General features: G+C 43.8%; 1 protein-coding gene and 1 long non-coding RNA gene across 3 annotated transcripts in view; one reads left to right on the plus strand and one right to left on the minus strand.

Annotated features, from left to right (window-relative positions):
- The window catches only part of LOC141763031 (uncharacterized), a 12,155-nt gene extending 349 nt beyond the window's left edge, over window positions 1-11,806 (plus strand). Inside the window, exons 2-3 of the long non-coding RNA XR_012592970.1 lie at window positions 8,757-8,862; window positions 11,673-11,806. This is a non-coding gene — a long non-coding RNA (uncharacterized LOC141763031). The remainder of the gene's footprint in view (window positions 1-8,756; window positions 8,863-11,672) is intronic.
- Window positions 11,807-12,161: 355 nt separating this feature from the next.
- LOC141763030 (ATP-binding cassette sub-family C member 4-like) lies at window positions 12,162-17,753 on the minus strand. Of its 2 annotated transcripts, XM_074627268.1 has the most exons (7): window positions 17,198-17,753; window positions 15,237-15,421; window positions 15,014-15,156; window positions 13,836-13,939; window positions 13,693-13,735; window positions 12,462-12,899; window positions 12,162-12,388 (listed from the first exon to the last, which is right to left on the minus strand). In XM_074627268.1, the coding sequence occupies exons 1-3, from the start codon at window positions 17,283-17,285 to the stop codon at window positions 15,139-15,141; spliced, it is 291 nt and encodes a 96-aa protein (XP_074483369.1). In that variant the 5' UTR covers window positions 17,286-17,753; the 3' UTR covers window positions 12,162-12,388; window positions 12,462-12,899; window positions 13,693-13,735; window positions 13,836-13,939; window positions 15,014-15,138. The 2 variants fall into 2 exon arrangements, with proteins under 2 accessions (XP_074483369.1, XP_074483367.1); XM_074627266.1 differs by having other exon boundaries at window positions 12,162-12,899.
- Window positions 17,754-21,095: the final 3,342 nt, after the last annotated feature.

Consider the following 21,095-nt stretch of genomic DNA (forward strand, 5'->3'; position numbering starts at 1 on the left):
TCCAAAGTTAGGCTAAACTTTGTCGAGGAAAAACTGTCATGTCCATTTTCAAATGGGTCCCTTGACTCTGACCTCAAGATATATGAATGAAATGTCGCGTTCCCCATTGGACCCCCGATTAAGTATATATATAATATACCCGACTTCAGTTTAACAGTGTCGGCATACAGTTTGACACAAATCGTTGTCCACTGAGCTCGATTAACCCGACTAAAAGCCGACCGCTACAGCCGACAGACAACAACTGGCGCTCAGACAAAACTTTCCGGGTAAAACTCGCGCTCCAGAATTTCTGTTCCACTTTTGTGAGTAGTAGTGTCTTGCTAAAATTAAGCGTCAGATTTTTAAGAGGTTAATTAAAAATCGATACAGCGTTTTGGAGAATCGAGTATTGCAAAACATAATATCGTGATACTCGTGTGTATCAATATTTTTGTCAGACAAAATGTCATAGTATAGTATGCATTAAAAATGTATAATTTATTATGTAATAAAAATGACATAGGTATAGCATATCATAAAAAGTCATAAAAGATGTCATGATATAGTATGCTATAAAAATTGTCCTCTAAGAAATATCATAAATATAGTATATCAAAAAAATTTCATAAATTGAAGCACAGGTGGTTATACCTGCTGGGCATTTCTGCCTGTCACACCTCCGACGGTGCCATTGGGCCGGCTGCAGGGTCGTCAGCCGGGAGCCACCCTTCACTGATGTTTCGCTCCATTAATCCCGGAACATCTCCAGGTGGTGGAGCAGCGACAGGGACGTCTCCCTGCCGCCCCCTGCAGCCAGCCTTAGGACCCTCCTTTTCCCCACGCCTTGTCCTTTCTACGAAGCCAGAGCCAGAAGCTCCCTTGCTCAGCCTCCTCCGCAAGTTCTTTGAGCGCCTTTCTAAGCTTGGAGCCTGTGATCCCCAGGGACCTCAGGAGCCGCTGGGTGGATGTTCCAGCATAGCCTCTGCACCCGACTTCTACTGGACGGGTGACCGCCCTCCATCCTGCTTGAATGCACTCAGCTGCCAGCTCTGAGTACTTTTCCTTCTTTCTCTCGAAAGCAGCCTCCATCCCCTCTTCCCATGGGACAGTCAGCTCCGCCATGATAACCGTCCTTGTAGGGGTGGACCAGAGCACAATATCTGGCCGAAGGGATGTTGGTGTTATTTCATGCGGGAACTTTAACTGCTGGTCAAGGTCAGCTCTCATATTCCACTCACCTCCAAGACACAGGAGAGACTGCCCCCTTGCGCTGCTGCTCTGGCCTTTGCCCCCTTGCTGAACAAACTGGATCAGCCGCTGAGATGTTGCTGGGCTGGCCTTGTTTACCTCCAGCCTGCGTGTCTCCAGGATTTCGGCTAGCTTACGCAGCACCCGGTCGTGGCGCCATCTATACCGGCCCTGCGCTAGCGCTGCCTTGCATCCAGAGAGGATGTGCCGCAAGGTGGGGTCTTTGGAGTTGCAGAGTTGGCAGGTCTCCTCTGTGCCATACCAGAGGTGAAGATTCCGGGGACTGGGAAGGGTGTCATATGTGGCCCTGATCAGGAAACTCAGCCTTGCTTGGGGCATCTTCCACATGTCTGCCCACGTGATAGTTCGGTTTATCACCGCCTCCCAGGTTGTCCATCTGCCTTGCTGTTGTTGGCTGACTGCTCTGATTTTGTAGCCCTCTTCTTCAATCTTTGTGACTTCGGAGATCACGAGATCTTTCCTTTCCTTCTTCGATGCTTTGGACCACATCTTGGGTGCTGGTCCCCACCCAAACCCGGCCCTGCCTTGCTGCAGCTGCCCGACAATCTCCTGGTGTTTTAGGCGATTGATGGCCTGGTCGACTGCCTGAGTTACATCCCACTTGCGTCCTGTTCGAATTTGGACCTTGGTGTTTTGGACAGACGGGTCAGGTGAGTCTCTCAGCTCGAAAACAAGTCTCACCTTCTCCTGTTTGTAGCCTAGGTTGATGGATTTCAGTGGGAGCTTCAGGGTGGTTCTCCCAAACAGTGCAGTGTTGGTCAGACATCGAGGAAGGCCCAGCCATTTGCGGATGTAATTGTTGGCTTTTCCGTCCAACTTCAAAACGGTTGTTGAGGTGATGTCGCACAACTTTAGGGGCCACATCAGACGTTGGTATAGGGTGAACTGGTAACACCAGACCTTGAATTTCCCTGGCAGGGGACTTTGGTCGATCTTGCTCAGGCCATTCGTGAGCTGAGCTAATACAGAGGCAGCCATGTGCTTATCGGACAGGTCGGCTGTGTAAAGCCTTCCAAGGCTTCGCACAGGTTGTTCCGCCAACAGTGGGATCTTCTCGCCATCGACTGAGAAGGTGATGTTATCGTTCCGGGCTCCTTTCCGGATTGAGAGGCTGCGGGACTTAGCAGGTTTTATCTTCATCCGGGCCCATGATAAGAGCTCCTCAAGCCTTTTCAGGAGTCTGGCAGTGCACGCTGCTGTCTGGAGGAGGGTGGTAACGTCATCCATGTAGCTCCGTAAAGCCGGGAGTCGCAGACCTGTTTGGGATCTGACTCCTCGGACCATCTGTCTGCCCCCAATCAGGATGATCTCAAACGCTGCCGTGAAAAGGATGGGAGAGATGGAACAACCCATTGCTATCCCTTTCTCCAGCTGGTGCCAACCCGTTGAGATCTCCTGGGTTGTGTAGCAGACGCGGAAGTTGTTGAAATAGCTTGTTATTAGGCTCTGGATGCAAGATGGGATGTGGAAGAAGTTGAGAGCGAAATTGATGAGCTGGTGGGGAACAGAACCATAAGCGTTTGCAAGATCCAGCCAAACCACGTGGAGGTCTGATTTACTCCGCTTCGCTGACTGGATCTGTTCCCAGATCATAGCAGAGTGCTCCACGCAGCCAGGAAACCCTGGGATGCCTGCCTTCTGACAGCTGGTATCGATGTAGTTGTTTGCCAGAAAGTAGCTTGTCATGCGCTTTGCCATCACCGAGAAGAAGATCTTCCCTTCCACATTCAGCAGCGCAATACCTCTAAATTGGCTGATGTTGTGGGAGTCTTTTTCTTTTGGGATGAAGGTGGTGATTGCTCTGCTCCATGCTGGGGGGATGGATTGGTTCTTCCAGGCAAGTCCCATCAGTCTCCACAAGAGCTTCAGGATCATAGGACAGCTCTTATATACCCTATAGGGTACTCCGTTTAGACCTGGTGCTGATGCAGCTCTCGCTCGTTCTACCACTTGCTGGACTTCGGACCATCTGGGGGGAGTGGTGTCAAACTGGGAGGAGGGCTCGGGTGGGAGGGGTACGTGACCTGGGGATCCGAGGGGTTTTTCCTTTTGGCTATCACTGAGCTGGTCTTTGATGTATTCCTCCAGTTCCTGCTCGGTAGTCTGCAGTTTCCCTGTTTTCTTCTCCTCCAGCAAGCCTCGGGCATACTTGAAAGGGTCATGGAAGAAGCTCGCCCTTGCTTTCTCCTTTCGGCTTCTACGTTTCCTGATCCTCTCAGCTCGCCTCAGGTGGTTGAGTCTGGTTCTAATCTGGTTCCACAGGTTCTGCAAGCCCTCTTTCTCCTCGTTCTCGGCTCTTCTCCATGCTTTCCGCAATAGCCGCCGCTCCTTTACCAGCTGGAGGATTTCTCTCTCCCGTCTCCCAGTCTGCCTGGGGACGATCCTCCTCTGTGGCATCTCTCCAAATCTACCCGTGCCTTCTTCGTAGATGATATGGGCAAAGATGTTCAGTTTGGATGTTGTGCTGCCTCTTAATGTGTTCTGAAGGGTGATGTGTATGCTCTCTTCGAAGCTTCTCCATGCCTCCTTATCGCTGGCTTTTGGCCACTTGACCTTGGGTTTCCGGGCTGGTTTCTCAGAAGTCTCTATTGTGGGTTCTCTCCTCCGTGTCTCGCTCTGATGCTCCGGCTCGGGGCCATGCTGGTGTTGTTGCGAAACCTGCTGGGAAGGCTGAAGTTGCTCTCTCTCACCAGTTGCAATGGTAGGATCAATAGCACTGTGGTGCTCAACCTGGCTATGATTCCTCCTTGTCTGACCTGCTTGCGCAGTGCAAGTTTGCATCTGGGTGCTGCCGCCGCATCTTGTCTTCCCCTGGTGGATTCGCAGGCCCCGGTAGGTTGTTACTTTGGACCACCCGCAGCCACATTTTCTGAGGATCCTTTGATCGTTCGTCGTTGTCGTTCCGGTCGTTACCATGTTATCTGTCCTGGTTGGTCCATATTCCATCCCGCCTCTCGGTGGACCGCCGGGCTGTTTTTTCCTTATTCTGCTTGTAGTTTATTTGGGAGTTCCTGTAGGATGAGCTACAAGGACGTGTGAAGAAGGGTAACTAGCCCCTCCACCCCCGGTGCAGTCTTTCCTGCCGTCAGCCAGACTTCCCTGGCAGCCCTCCAGTCTTTCCTGGATGTCAACTGCTCTGTTCTCAGTAGTCACTGGCAAGCCAGATTAACTAAATTGAAGCACAGGTGGTTATACCTGCTGGGCATTTCTGCCTGTCACACCTCCGACGGTGCCATTGGGCCGGCTGCAGGGTCGTCAGCCGGGAGCCACCCTTCACTGATGTTTCGCTCCATTAATCCCGGAACATCTCCAGGTGGTGGAGCAGCGACAGGGACGTCTCCCTGCCGCCCCCTGCAGCCAGCCTTAGGACCCTCCTTTTCCCCACGCCTTGTCCTTTCTACGAAGCCAGAGCCAGAAGCTCCCTTGCTCAGCCTCCTCCGCAAGTTCTTTGAGCGCCTTTCTAAGCTTGGAGCCTGTGATCCCCAGGGACCTCAGGAGCCGCTGGGTGGATGTTCCAGCATAGCCTCTGCACCCGACTTCTACTGGACGGGTGACCGCCCTCCATCCTGCTTGAATGCACTCAGCTGCCAGCTCTGAGTACTTTTCCTTCTTTCTCTCGAAAGCAGCCTCCATCCCCTCTTCCCATGGGACAGTCAGCTCCGCCATGATAACCGTCCTTGTAGGGGTGGACCAGAGCACAATATCTGGCCGAAGGGATGTTGGTGTTATTTCATGCGGGAACTTTAACTGCTGGTCAAGGTCAGCTCTCATATTCCACTCACCTCCAAGACACAGGAGAGACTGCCCCCTTGCGCTGCTGCTCTGGCCTTTGCCCCCTTGCTGAACAAACTGGATCAGCCGCTGAGATGTTGCTGGGCTGGCCTTGTTTACCTCCAGCCTGCGTGTCTCCAGGATTTCGGCTAGCTTACGCAGCACCCGGTCGTGGCGCCATCTATACCGGCCCTGCGCTAGCGCTGCCTTGCATCCAGAGAGGATGTGCCGCAAGGTGGGGTCTTTGGAGTTGCAGAGTTGGCAGGTCTCCTCTGTGCCATACCAGAGGTGAAGATTCCGGGGACTGGGAAGGGTGTCATATGTGGCCCTGATCAGGAAACTCAGCCTTGCTTGGGGCATCTTCCACATGTCTGCCCACGTGATAGTTCGGTTTATCACCGCCTCCCAGGTTGTCCATCTGCCTTGCTGTTGTTGGCTGACTGCTCTGATTTTGTAGCCCTCTTCTTCAATCTTTGTGACTTCGGAGATCACGAGATCTTTCCTTTCCTTCTTCGATGCTTTGGACCACATCTTGGGTGCTGGTCCCCACCCAAACCCGGCCCTGCCTTGCTGCAGCTGCCCGACAATCTCCTGGTGTTTTAGGCGATTGATGGCCTGGTCGACTGCCTGAGTTACATCCCACTTGCGTCCTGTTCGAATTTGGACCTTGGTGTTTTGGACAGACGGGTCAGGTGAGTCTCTCAGCTCGAAAACAAGTCTCACCTTCTCCTGTTTGTAGCCTAGGTTGATGGATTTCAGTGGGAGCTTCAGGGTGGTTCTCCCAAACAGTGCAGTGTTGGTCAGACATCGAGGAAGGCCCAGCCATTTGCGGATGTAATTGTTGGCTTTTCCGTCCAACTTCAAAACGGTTGTTGAGGTGATGTCGCACAACTTTAGGGGCCACATCAGACGTTGGTATAGGGTGAACTGGTAACACCAGACCTTGAATTTCCCTGGCAGGGGACTTTGGTCGATCTTGCTCAGGCCATTCGTGAGCTGAGCTAATACAGAGGCAGCCATGTGCTTATCGGACAGGTCGGCTGTGTAAAGCCTTCCAAGGCTTCGCACAGGTTGTTCCGCCAACAGTGGGATCTTCTCGCCATCGACTGAGAAGGTGATGTTATCGTTCCGGGCTCCTTTCCGGATTGAGAGGCTGCGGGACTTAGCAGGTTTTATCTTCATCCGGGCCCATGATAAGAGCTCCTCAAGCCTTTTCAGGAGTCTGGCAGTGCACGCTGCTGTCTGGAGGAGGGTGGTAACGTCATCCATGTAGCTCCGTAAAGCCGGGAGTCGCAGACCTGTTTGGGATCTGACTCCTCGGACCATCTGTCTGCCCCCAATCAGGATGATCTCAAACGCTGCCGTGAAAAGGATGGGAGAGATGGAACAACCCATTGCTATCCCTTTCTCCAGCTGGTGCCAACCCGTTGAGATCTCCTGGGTTGTGTAGCAGACGCGGAAGTTGTTGAAATAGCTTGTTATTAGGCTCTGGATGCAAGATGGGATGTGGAAGAAGTTGAGAGCGAAATTGATGAGCTGGTGGGGAACAGAACCATAAGCGTTTGCAAGATCCAGCCAAACCACGTGGAGGTCTGATTTACTCCGCTTCGCTGACTGGATCTGTTCCCAGATCATAGCAGAGTGCTCCACGCAGCCAGGAAACCCTGGGATGCCTGCCTTCTGACAGCTGGTATCGATGTAGTTGTTTGCCAGAAAGTAGCTTGTCATGCGCTTTGCCATCACCGAGAAGATCTTCCCTTCCACATTCAGCAGCGCAATACCTCTAAATTGGCTGATGACATAATATGTCATTAAAAAATAATATAACATCACATTAAATAATAATATAGGATATCAAAAAAAGTCATCTTATAGTATGTCATGAAATAATAATATAGTATGTCATAAAATGTCATAGTGTACACTGTGTGCACAATTATTAGGTAAGTTGTATTTTTGAGGACTATCTTTATTATTGAACAACTACAGTGCTCTCAGTCAATCCAAAATGTTAATAAACCTCAAACCTGAATATTTAAGAAAGTAAAAGTGAGGTTTTGGCTTTCTTAGGAGAATATCTATGTGTGCAGAATTATTATGCAACTAAATGAAAAATGAACATTTTCCCATCTCACTTGTTTATTTTCATCTGTTAAAGTGAGAATAATAAACAAACAACTCAAAATTTACAAATAAACATTTCTGACATTTAAAAAAAAATATCCGTGACCAATATAGACACTCTTCTTTTCAATAACAGTCATAAGCCTTCCATTCACGGAGTCTGTCATTTTCTTGATCTGTTGACGATCAACTTTTTGCGCAGCAGCAACCACAGCCTCCCAGACACCGTTCAGAGAGGCGTACTGTTTTCCTTCCCCGTAAATCTCCCGTTTAAGAAGGGCCCACGAGTTCTCAATAGGGTTTAGGTCGGGTGAGGAAGGGGGCCATGTCATTATTCTTTCATCTTTAAGGCCTTTACTGGCTAGCCACGCAGCGGAGTACTTCGATGCATGCGACGGAGCATTGTCCTGCATAAAAATCATGGTCTTCTTGAAAGATGCAGACTTTGTCCTGTACCACTGCTTGAAGAAAGTGTCTTCTAAAGACTGGCAGTAGGTTTGGGAGTTGATTTTGAGTCCATCTTCAACCTGAAAAGGTCCAACTAGCTCATCTTTAATAATACCAGCCCATACCAGTACCCCACCTCCACTTTGCTGGCGTCTGAGTCGAGGTGGAGCTCTGTGCCCGTTACTGATCCAGCTACGGGCCCATCCACGGGCCCATCCATCCGGTCCGTCAAGAGTCACTCTCATCTCATCAGTCCATACAACCTTTGAAAGATCTGTCTTCAGATATTTCTTGGCCCAGTCTTGACGTTTCAACTTATGCGTCTTGTTCAGCGGCGGTCGGGTTTCAGCCTTCCTTACGTCGGCCATATCTCTGAGCACTGAACACCTTGTACTTCTGGGCACTGCAGGTAGGTTGCAGTTCTGGAATATGACGGTACTGGAGGATAACGGGTTCCTGGTAGCTTCACGTTTGATTCTTCTCAAATCTTTGGCAGTTAATTTGCGTCTTTTTTTCTCAACACTTTTCTTGCGACCCTGTTGACTATTTGCAACAAAACGTTTGATGGTTCTGTGATCAATCCCCAATATCTTAGCAATTTCAAGAATGCTGCATCCCTCTGAAAGATTTTTTACAATCTTTGACTCTTCAGAGTCAGTTAAATCTTTTTTTTTGGCCCATTTTAGCTGAGGAAAAGAAGCTGTCTAATAATTATGCACACCTTGATATAGAGTGTTGATCTCCTTAGGCCACACCCTCCCTCATTACACAAATACACTTCACTTGATAAGCTTAAATCCAATAAGCATTCAAGTTTATACAGCTTGGAGTTGGAAAATATGCATAAAAATGATGATAGGGTCAAATTACTCACTTGCCTAATAATTATGCACACAGTGTAATATGCCATAAAATAATAATATAGTATATCATAAACAAATAATATAGTATGTCAAAAAAGAATCATAGTATAGCATGTCATAAAATATAATATAGTATGTCAAAAAATGTCATAATATAGTAAGTCCTAAAATAGTTAGTTAGTATGTCGAGGTTTTTTTCGACATACTATACTGTGAGTTTTTTTTCGACATACTATATATACTATGACTTTTTTATGACTTGTGGCTCATGTCTTTAATATGAATACCGTGTCTCTACAGGACAGATGAGCAGATCCAGAAAACCATACGGGACAAGTTCAGAGAATGCACTGCGCTCACTATAGCTCATCGTCTCAACACCGTCATAGAAAGCAACCGGACACTGGTGAGTCCTCCTACTCGTACATTCTAGAAAAGAGTAGTACTTGTTTATTATCATAAAAGGCATAGCATAGTGTGTCATTAAATAATAAAATGGTATGTTATAAAATAATATAGTATGTCAAAAAAGTCATAGTATAGCATGTCATAAAATAATATATTTCATTAAATAATAATATAGTATGTAAAAAAAAAAAGTCATAGCATAGTATGTCATTATAAAATAATATAGTAGGACATTAAATAATATGATATCAAAAAAAGTCATAATATAGGATATCAAAAAAAGTCATAGTATAGTATGTCATAAAATAATAAAGTATGTAAAAAAAAAATCATAGTATGTTATGCCATAGAATAATGATACAGTATGTCAAAAAAATGTCATAGTATACTGTGCTGTTAAATAATAATATAGTATGTCAAAAAAACGTATAGTATGTCATAAAATAATAATATAGGATATCAAAAAAGTCATAGTATAGTATGTCAAAAGTCATAGTATAGCATGTCATAAAAATAATATAGTATGTCAAAACAAGTCATAGCATAGTATGCCATTAAATAATAATATAGTATGTCATAAAATAATATAGGATATCAAAAAAGTCATAGTATAGCATGTCATAAAATAATGTAGCATGTCATAAAAATAATATAGGATATCAAAAAAAGTCAGTGTACTTTGCCATTAAATAATAATATAGTATGTCATAATATATTTTATAAAACAATATATTGTCAAAAAAGTCATAGTATAGGAAGTCATAAAATATATCATAAAATCATATAGTATGTCAAAAAAATAATATGGTATGTCAAAATAACTCATAGCATAGGAGGTCATGAAATAATAGTATAGTATGTCAAAATTAATCATAGTATAGCATGTCAGAAAAAATGTCATAGTATACAATGCCATTAAATTATAGTATGTAAAAAAGAAAAACTGCATATTATGTTGTAAAATAATATTATGATGTCATGGTAATAATATTGTATGTCAAAACATATTATATTATGTCATAAAAATGAATATAGTATGTCAAAAAATGTAGCGTTATTGCATAGAGCAGATTAATGATAATTTATGAATTAATGTCAAAATAGTTGTAAAATGCGAAAGAGAGTTGACACTCGGCTTCAGATATCCCACAACATTAGTTGTACTATTAGAATTCACCCTTATTTTCAATTTCGGATGCCATCCAATGTGGAAAAAAATAGGGAAAACTTCAGAATTTGATATTAATCAATCGAGTCTCTTAATCTCAGGGTCGCCACGGAGTTCTCGAACACTGATCCGAGTTGTTTACACATACACACAAAATCAAGTAACAAGTTCTCTATAAAATGAAATGTTTGACTATACAACAGTACTACTAACAGAAAATAATTGAATAAAGGAAGGAATACAGTTAATACAACGACGAACATTTACGGACAGAAAGAAATTAAATGCGACTCTCTGAAATCTGATTGAATTTGATGTTTGCCTGTCAATTCAATTTATTTTGATATTAATGCACCATTCAGCAGCAGAGTTTAAGAAGCACCAGGGAAGATTGTGAATCACCATTGTCTTTATTATCACATTTCAATGTTTACAGACTCCATGAAGTCCACGAAGAAGAACTTGGAGCCTTTCAGCCAGCACACTGATGAGGACCTGTGGAAGCTCTGGAGGAGGTTAGTATCTGATCAGCACACTGTGGTAGAGTAGAGTAGTACCCCACTCTGTGTTAAAGTGGGGTACTACTCCACTCTAACACGGAGTCAGGTAGTACTGCACTCTACTCTGCGGTAGAGTGGAGTAGCACCCCACACAGATTCAAGCCCTTTATTGTCATCGTGCAGTACAACGAAATTAGATTGCGACAATCCAATAGGTGCTAATGAAATAATACAATATAAAAATTCAATATGTATATTGGTGAGATGACAGTTTTGCCAGATTACATTAATCTCACAAAGCAGTTGTAAAAATGTGAGGTTTGTTTTGCGATTTTAACAGATTGGCGCAGTACACATCCGCGTTTGGGGAGCGACTACCAGAGGGACGGGACAGCTACGGAGAATGCTCCGTCGCCCCAGCGCTCGGTTCTCAGCGGAGACGAGAGGTCGGCATCGCAAGAGCCGAGGCTGCGGAGAAGGTAAGTCATTAAAACACCATACTGTGGAAAAGACTGCGAAGGACAAGATCCAGGAAGTCAAACAGGAAGCGGCGCTTAAGAGAGGAAGTAAACGTATCGATCGGAGCATTTGAATATTTGATGTTTTGTTTACTTGTTTATTTGACTTGTTTGCTGTAAAAATGTCATATAGTATATGATCTGTCACAGTTTTACGGTTGTGTCCGATGGTAGTTTTTCGCTGTCTTTTGGTGGTACTTTGATCAGTTTTTTTTTCGTAGTTCAATGGCTGATGGTAGTTTAATGCCAGATGGTACATAAATGGCTGATGGTAGTTTTTTCCAAGTCTTTTGTCCTAATCTTTCTTTTTTTTGGTTTGTAGTTTGTTTGTAGTTAGTTTGTTTGTTTTCTACTAAGAATAAAGTGCCATATTCTAAGCCGGATGGTAGAATTCAGAGACTTGATTAAAGACTGCGCTTTAGTATTTTTGACAGGAAAGGCAGTATGCGGTAGGTAGGATTGGCGCTGTCGGCTGCAGGCCGAGTCGGTCAGGCTCAGAGAAGCGATTACTGACGGTTGAAATCTTATCGGTAAGCGTAAGGCGAACGTGTTTGGAGCGAGCAGACTAGAGGTCGGAGGAGGAGGAATAATGAGTCTGGGCCACTGATGTTTTGATCAATAGTGTTTAAACTGGAGGAGAAAGAGAGCGCAGCTGGTGCGGTAGTGGTGTTTTGTGGACAGATTTGAGGTTTCAGTCAGGGCTAGTACTTACTTCAGTTTGTTTATGTGCTATTGAGTTATAAAAAGCACATAGAATTAATAAATAAAATTCAGTAAAACACCGTTTGCTTAATTGTTTTAAATGGGTTTTGTATTTCCTATTTATGTACAGAATATATAAACTGAATGTCTCAGTTTAACATTGTCTGCACATGTGCTCAGAAACACCAAAGAGACCATGCAGTGAGGTCCTGGCAGCCATCTCTGATTCAGCCATTTTGCTACTTGCATATTGCTAAGCCTTATCGGTTGTAATCTATGAAATTAAGTTGCCATCTTTGTGTGTCGGGTTAGATAAGAGTTAAGTTAGCACGCAAGAACTTTTCTCTGTGTGAAGCGTAACTAAACATGTCTACCCAAATCTCCTAACTACAAATAGTCACACACAAAAGGCAATAAACAGTATTTAATGTAATCAGTAAATGTACAGAGGTTAAACAGTCTCTCGCTTAGCCATCTGCTAATGCCGCGCTAAGGTAGGACCAGGTACTTTACCCAGTCCACGGAAGAAAAGTATTTTCTCGGTTAACTGCCAGTTACATCTCTAGATGTCGGAGAGTTTTGGTTCAATCCTTTGTTTCTCCAGAGTTCACAGGTTGGCGCCAACTCGGTTTGTTCCTGCGTGCAAAGTGAGAGAGCAGACTAGGTTTCAGTTGTTAGCAGTAGGAATGTTTAAAAGTAAGTCTTTCACCTTAGAAGAAGTTCTTTGCGTCCATCCGTCGGTACTTCTGCTGGCGTCTTGCAGGTTATTTTGTTGCGAGGTTGAGAAGAGAAGATTCAGACAAAGGGCAGCCATGCGGTCCGGTCTAGGACGGACAGAGAAATGGGTATAGCGCAAGTTAGGCATGCAGCAAGAGAACAATACGGACAAAGGAGAATAAAAGCAGACAAACTTGTAGAAAATTGGGCACGGCGTCTTCTGCGCAGAGGTTAAGAGAAGAGACAGACAAAGGGTTTAGTCATTGCACATGAGAACTACATTGCGCCAAGCAGGAATTTCAAAAAAGATAGTCACTTGGGTCTTTTGAAGTTGTTTGCGCGGCCTCTTGCAGGTTCTTTTGGTCCGAGGGTGAGAAGAAAGGATTCAGACAAAGGGCAGCCATGAGGTTTGGTTCAGGATTGAAGGACTCTGCGAAAGACAGGCAAATGTTTGTAGCACATGTCAGGCAATAAAATGTTGAGAATGCAGGAAAACAAGACAATCCTGTAGAACTTGGGGCATAGCCCCGTGCCCTCGCCCTTTTCCTCAGACGCTCATTTTGCGAAGACCGAAGTTTGCAAAGACAGACCTTTGCCAGATTCGGTCTTTGCAAAATTCAGTCTTTGCAAAATGAGCGTCTGAGCAAACAAGCACGGCTATGCGCAACCCGACTGTTGCTTTCCGCTGTCGCTCCACAAACTCCCGGCTTATGCGCCTGAACTTGCCCCGAGACTGATTGCACAACAGCTGACCGCGCTTCTTCCAGATTGCAAACCGGCCAATCGCAGCGCTCAGAAACCAAACACACTGCTCAACTTGACAACGAGCCACTACCAATCACTAATCGCAGCAGGTGTGACTTACCTTCCTGTCCTCTAGTTCACAGCTTGTTCTGCTACTCTTTCATGCCGCCTCATGCAAACCGCATACTTAGCTCTTGGTTTCTCTGTGTTTAAATGTGCACCGCATCAAATGTTTTATGAGCCAACGCCACCGCAAGCAACATAGCTTCTTCAGTTGTACTATGTGCAATGACAATAAAGTTGAATTTCATCTAAGCCACTTTTTTCAACATATGTGATGTATTTTTAGAGCATACTATGACATTTTTTTCAACATAAAATGAATGTACGTCGCTGTCTTTTTCATAACATACTATGCGATGACTTATATGGTGATAAACAAGTACTCTTTTCTAGAGTCTATGAGTAAGAGGACTCACCGGCATCCTGTCGCTGTATATGATGGTGTTGAGATGATGAGCACTTTTGATGGTGAAAAAAATAAAAGGTCACATTGTGTGCAGTTCTGGTGCAGTATGCATAATTTTTCCCCTGCCAGTGAGGCGAGTTGTGTCAGCGGTACCTGGGGTCCGCGTTGGCCGTGGCCTCGTCGATGACCGGGATGCGGTTCTTCTTGAGGACTGCTGTGGACAGACGCGCCGTGGAGTCTGTAAACGGCACTGGGTCCTGGAAAAACGGGAGAGGGGGGGGGACTTTAATGTAGTTGAGTCTCCAGCTATTTTAACCTTTGTAATTGGTAAATTGTTTTGAGCTCAGGTTAATAGCCCTTATTCTGAAATAGGCCACAGTAAAGCAGTGTGGCAGAGAGGAGAAACAGACGTGCCGTGAGAGCCAAATCCCATCTGGTCCTTACTGAACGCTACTGTGTTTTTGTAACACCGCTGTGCAAATCAATTACAAAACTGTATTTCCTATTTATTTCGGCCACATTAACGTTATCGTGCACCTTTGAACTCGCAAACTCTGTTTGTAATTTGTTATAAAATTAAAACAATCGTCAATGATGCATTTTCCAATCCAGAGGAGAGATCTCTCGTCACAGAGACCCAGCTCTTAGTCAGTTTAGTCGATGCAGACAATGATTGTTGCCAAAAGAGCGACACGTTTTTTGCTCATAAGGGCGGAAAAACAAGATATCTGTCAAAAACATCGAGCCAAAGCGTATCAGATACAGGTGGAGAAATGCACCGTTTTCAACAGACGTTTTCCTTCATCCCTAGTTGCCCGATTCACCCTCACATTATAGTTTATAATAGTGATTTGTTCAAAACATGACCGCTTCTTATACTAGAAATATTTGTTTCATTTATTTTTATTTTACATTTTAATTATCACATTATCCGTGATTTGTTCTAAACAATACTGCTGCAGTTGCTACTCCAATGTTCATGCATATACATTATTTATGACAAAATAAAGCAATGTTAATCCTGTTATTAATTTGTTTCATTTTTTCTCTAAAAACAACAAAAACTGTTCAGAGTACCGTTAAAGTACCGGATCAATAAGCAGTATTGGCAAGAGTAGGTAGTACCATTAAAATCTAAAGATACCCATCAATATTAATAATTGATTGATTGATTGATCGATTGATCGATTGATCGATCGATTCATATTGAATCAACCTTTAGGTAAATATAACAATCGGAACCAAAACAACTTGATCGGGACATCCCCAGATTGTTTCCTCTGCGTGTGTGCGTTTTAACAGCCAATAAGAGGAGGTGAGTTGATGTTTACCTGAGGAATGATGGACATCTTCTGGCGCTGGTCGTGGAGGTCAGAACCCCGTCGATGTAGATCTTCCCCTGAGGTTCAGCCAGGCGGAACAGAGCTGAGACCAGAGAGCTTTTCCCAGCACCGGTTCACCCCACAATACCAACCTGAAGCACGGGAGAGAAGAATCTGGTTTAATATATTAGTTTAGGTTGAACGTGATGAATTCAGTCCTCTGAAGACTAACCTTCTCTTTGAGTCGGAACATTGCTTTCAGGTTCTGCAGCACTGGCGGTCCGTCGCCACCGTAGGACAAGCTGACAGGGTCGAAGGTCACCGGGCCTTTGCTGGGCCAATCGGGAGGAGGACGCTTCTGGGTTTCCCAGGGTGCTTCGCTCTCCAGTACTCCACCACGCTCTCCACTGACGTCATCTGAAGACAGGAAGGAGACAGGTTACTAATGTGACCGGGAGGTCAAACCAAAGCCGTGAGATGTCGACAGTTTGACATCTGTTTTATTTATCTCAGAGTTTTGCTTAACATACAGTGCCTTCAGAAAGTATTCAGACCCCTTCACTTTTTTCACATTTTCATATGTTGCAGCTTTATGCTAAAATCCATAAAATTATTTTTGTCCCTCATCAATCTACACTCAATACACCATAATGACAAAGTGGAAACAGAATTTTAGAAATGTATTAAAAAGGAAAAACTGAAATATCACATTGACATAAGTATTCAGACTCTTTGCTATCACACTTGAAATTTAGCTCAAGTGCCTCCCATTTCCCTCAATCATCTTTGAGATGTTTCTCCACCTTGACTGGAGTCCACCTGTAGTAAATTCAATTGATTGGACATGATTTGGAAAGGCACACACCTGTCTACATAAGGTCTCACAGCTGACAACGCATATCAGAGCAAAAAATCAAACCATGAGGTCAAAGGAACCGCCTACAGAGCTCAGAGACATGATTGTGTCGAGGCAAACATCTGCGGAAGGCTTCAAAAAACTCTGGCTGAGCTCCAGAGATTCTGTGTGGAGATGGGAGAAACTTCCAGTAGGACAACCATCACCCAACTTCACCGATCTGGGCTTTATGGCAGAGTGGCCAGACGGACATTAAAGCCCACTTGGAGTTTGCAAAAAAGCACCTAAAGGACACTCGGACTGTGAGAAACAAGATTCTCTGGTCTGATGAAACCAAGATTGAACTGTTTGGCCTCAATTCTAAGCGTTATGTCTGGAGAAAACCAGGCACCGCTCATCACCTGCCCAACACCATCGTAGGTGAAGCACGGTGGTGGCAGCATCATGCTTTGGGGGTGTTTTTCAGCAGCAGGGACTGGTGAGGGAAAGCTGTACGGCGCAAAGTACATAGATATTCTTAATGAAAACCTGGTCCAGAGCGCTCGGGACCTCAGACTGGGCCGAAGGTTCGCCTTCCAACAGGACAATGACCCTAAGCGCACAGCCGAGACAACGCAGGAGTGGCTTAGGGACAACTCTGAGAATGTCCTTGAGTGGCCCAGCCAGAGCCCCGACTTGAACCCAATCAAACATCTCTGGAGAGACCTGAAGATGAGTCTCCGCCAACAGTTCCCATCCAACCTGACAGTGATATTTCAGTTTTTCTTTTTTAATAAATTTGCAAAAATTTCTAAAATTCTGTTTCCACTTTGTCATTAGGGTGTATTGCGTATTGATAAGGAAAAAAAGTAAAAGTAATTTTATCGATTTTAGCGTAAGGCTGCAACATAAAAAAAGTGAAGGGGTCTGAATACTTTCTGAAGGCACTGTATCTAGGTCAAGGGACCCCTTTGAAAATGGCCATGCCCGTTTTTCCTCGCCAAAATTTTAATATGGAGCGTTATTTACAATTCTTCCCAAAATCTCACATGACATGGACACCAATGGATTCCTTAGGTTTTCTAGTTTCATGATACCGGTATCACTCTAGCTTTAAAACTGAGCAGCTACAACCTCTGAAAGACACAATAGCCATCAGATTGTTAAGAGGTTAATAGTTTATATAATAAAAGTTTGATACTTGGTGTCTGTGTATCGATTCAATATTGCCACGCAAAATACCGCAATACTATACTGTATTCATTATGCCCCCACCCCTACTAAATAATGTGCTTCATAAGTCCTTCAGCTACAAATACAAGTTGTAAATAAAGTCAAAGACAAAAGGAATATCTTACCAGGTTCTCCACCTCTGCACTCTGCCTGACCCGCCACTGGAACAAACGGAGCCGGCATCCATCTCCAACAGAAAAAAAACAAACACATTTCAGGACACTATTCTCTCTTTTATCACAACAATTAATGTCTCGCATTTGAACGTGTCTGACTCTGGTGATATCAGAAAAGATACTGTGGTGGACAGCAGTACAAAGCCAGTGTTTAAAGGGATAGTTTGGGTGTTTTGAAGTGGGCTTGTATGAGATACTTATCCACAGTCAGTGTATTACCAACAGTAGATGACGGCCGGCACGCCCCCAGTTTGGAGTCGCAGACAGGAGCACAGAACCAAAGTAATGTACTGCTGTGGACGGGGGCAGCAGCAAAATGTATTTTAGGTTCACCAAAAAAAATCAATATCAATTTAAGTATGCGCTACATATAGAATATTTTTGCCAGTTTACCCTGGTGATGTGGTGAGAGTTATACAGTCTATGTTTGCATATTGGAACTGAAGCCATTATCTATGCTCTCACCAAAGCAACCAGACTCCTTTGACAAAAACAGTAATTTTACCCTCACAGAACACGGGAGTTGCTGATCTACCGCTGCCTCGATCGGTTAGTTTGTTTGTTATTGTGTGACTTTGGTGAGTTCGGATTCACCAAAGTCACACAATAATTCCTAAATGTGGTGTCAAAATTACTAATAACAGAATGTATAAGAAATTCATCTCAGAACGTTTTTTGGAGGATGTCAGGAATGTAAACTGGGCCGATGTGTATGCTACACAAGCCTGAGGCTTCTTTACATATTTTTATGAACATCTTTATGAGGATTGTCGACAACCGTGCTCCCGTGAAGAAGTATGCCGCCAAATCCAGACCAGCTCCATGGTTGAATGAGTCTTTAAAAGACCTTATGAAACAGAGAGACAAAGCCAAATCCACATTAGCAAAGTCAGGATCTGTGGAAGACAGACTAAAATATTGTCAATTGAGAAACCGAGTGACAAAACAGAATAAAAGAATGAAAAAGGAATATTATAAAAATAAAATAAATGCAGTGAAACTAGATGGTAAAGAACTCTGGAGAACCTTAAATGAAATAATGGGGAGAAATAAAACTTGGGATGGCAGGTTTTTGACTAAACCATTTGACATAGCCAATTATTTTAATGATTACTTTGTGAATAAGGTCGATGCACTAAGGCAGAATATGAGCAGCATGGATTCCAATACTCTCAAACTTATAAGTAACAATATAATGATTAACAAAAGTTGTTCATTTCAGTTTAACAGTGTGGATGAGAGTGAAGTAAGGAAGTTGTTAAAAGCCCTTCCTGATTATGGCTCCGTAGGCACTGATGTGCTGGACAGTAAGGTACTTTGTCTCTCAGCCGATTACATTTCTGGTCCCATATGTCACATATTAAATAAATGTCTAATGGAAGGTTATTTGGAAAGAAGGCAAAATAATTCCCTTACCTAAAGATGGCAGATTAACATTTACTGGGCAGAACAGCAGACCCATCAGTATTCTCCCTGTACTAAGCAAACTGATGGAGAGAATAGTCCATTCACAAATACAAGATTACTTTGACTGTAATGGCCTGTACACTAGATTTCAACATGCTTACAGACATCACTACTCCACTTGTTCCGCACTAACGCAAATGACAGACGACTGGCTAAAAGAGATAGATAATTCTAGGATAACAGGTGCAGTGTTACTGGATTTCAGCGCGGCATTTCATGTCATAGATCATGACCTTTTAATTAATAAACTACAATGTTATGGATTTAGATCAAGTGCCATCACATTTATGAAGAATTATCTTTTATGCAGAACACAAAGGGTGTATTACAATGGCAGCATGTCTAACAGTAAAGGGCTTAACTGTGGCCTGCCGCAGGGCAGCTGTCTTGGACCTCTCCTGTACTCCGTCTTCACAAATGACTTGCCTAAAGCTAGTATACAAATGTACGGCGATGATTCCACACTGTATTACGCAGCAAATACAAGCGGCGAACTAGACCAAGTTCTATCTTTAGACCTAAACTTGGTCTATGATTGGATAAAACAAAATAAGTTGGAACTAAATATCTCAAAAACCAAATCCATTATTTTTGTATCTAGTCATAAGCTGTCATCTATGCCCACAATGAATCTCTACTTGGACAGTGAACCTATACAGCAGGTGGATAAGGTCACATTACTGGGACTAACTATAGACAATCAACTGTCATGGGTCGAGCACATAGGAACAATTGTCAGGGAAATGGTATCTCCATGGCAAAAAAATGCCTTCCGTATGTTCCAGCACACGTTCTGGGACAAGTAGTTACATTTTTAAGTTTAAGCCACCTGGACTATTGCTCACCTTTATGGTCTTCTGCACTGAAAAGCATACTGCGGTAACTACAAATTGCCCAAAACAGAGCTGCAACACTTGTGTTACACTGCCCCATGAGAACGAACACAGACAGCATGCATCATAAACTGTCATGGTTACCAAAGACTTGCCTTAAGCACAGCGACGTTCTTTAGTAACAGCATTTATTCTACTAAACCCGAGTTTTTATACAGTCAAATTACCAGATGCAGGGACGTTCACAGTCATTTCACTAGAACAGCAGGTGATGGCCAAATCATGTTACCTCACCCAAAATCTAATGCCTTAAAAAAGACGGTCATTCACCATCACTCACTGGAATAGCTGCCCTCTTCACATCCGTCAATCCTCTAACAAATCCACATTCAAATACCATCTACGAATATATTACTTAAACAGCTGATCGATAGTCCAGTGTTGGTCATGTATGGTTTTCTTTGTTCCTTTTCCCTGATGATGGGCCTTGAGGCTAAACACAAATTGTGGAAGATTTGTGTATGAATTTGAAATTTCAAATTTATATATGTTTGAAAATTGTAGTGTTATTGGTGTAACACAAATGTGATGTTGTATATAGTATGTATGTGATAAGTTAATGTACATGATTTCAGACCCCAGGAAGACTAGCTGGTGCCATTGGTATCAGCTAATGGGGATCCTTTTTAGATAAATAAATAAATAAACACAAACAAACTAATTGATCGAGGCAGCAGTAGACCAGAAGCTCCCGTATTCAGCAAGGTAAAATTACAGGTTTTTTCAATGGACTCTGGTGGCTTTGACTAGAAGAGCATAGATGGATGCAACGGCTTCAGTTCCCCATCAGAAAGGGCTGTCTGACGGTCAGGTTGAAATATTCTTAATAGAGCGTACACTTAAACTGATATTGATTTTAGGTTTTGCTGCCCCCGTCCACAGCAGAACATCGCTTTGCTCCCATGCTGGTACTCCTGTCTGCTTCTCAAAACTGGAGGCGTGCTGACCATCATCTACTGTAGGTAATACACTGACTGTAGATAAGTACCTCATACAACCCCACTTCAAAACACCCACACTATCCCTTTAATGTTAAAAGGTAGGTAAGTAGACAGGTAAGTAAGTAGACAGGCAGGTAAATAGACAGGTAGGTATGTAGACAGGTAGGTAAGTACAGGTAGACAGGTAAGAAAGTAGACAGGTAGACGGATAGGTAAGTAGACAGCTAGATATGTAGACAGGTAGACAGGCAGGTAAGTTGCTAGGTAGCATAAGTTAGCTGGACGCTAAGCTACCTAGCAACGGACAGTTAAGCTACCTAGCAACAGTCACAGCAAGCCTCTAACTTTACCTCATAACGTCCTCCAGGCGTCTTCATGAAGCAGATTCATAAATCCGTAGATTAATCCGCTCTAATGTCAACATGTCCAGCCGTCGGGCGTTTCTCCCGGCAGACATGTTGTGTTGTGGACCTCAACCTACCCAGGTGAAGCTACAGGTGATGCTGATTACACTAACGAGGCGCTGTTGTGTTCAACACCTCTCAC

The sequence above is a fragment of the Sebastes fasciatus genome, chromosome 24, assembly GCF_043250625.1.
Source record: "Sebastes fasciatus isolate fSebFas1 chromosome 24, fSebFas1.pri, whole genome shotgun sequence".
Taxonomy (NCBI): Eukaryota; Metazoa; Chordata; class Actinopteri; order Perciformes; family Sebastidae; genus Sebastes; species Sebastes fasciatus.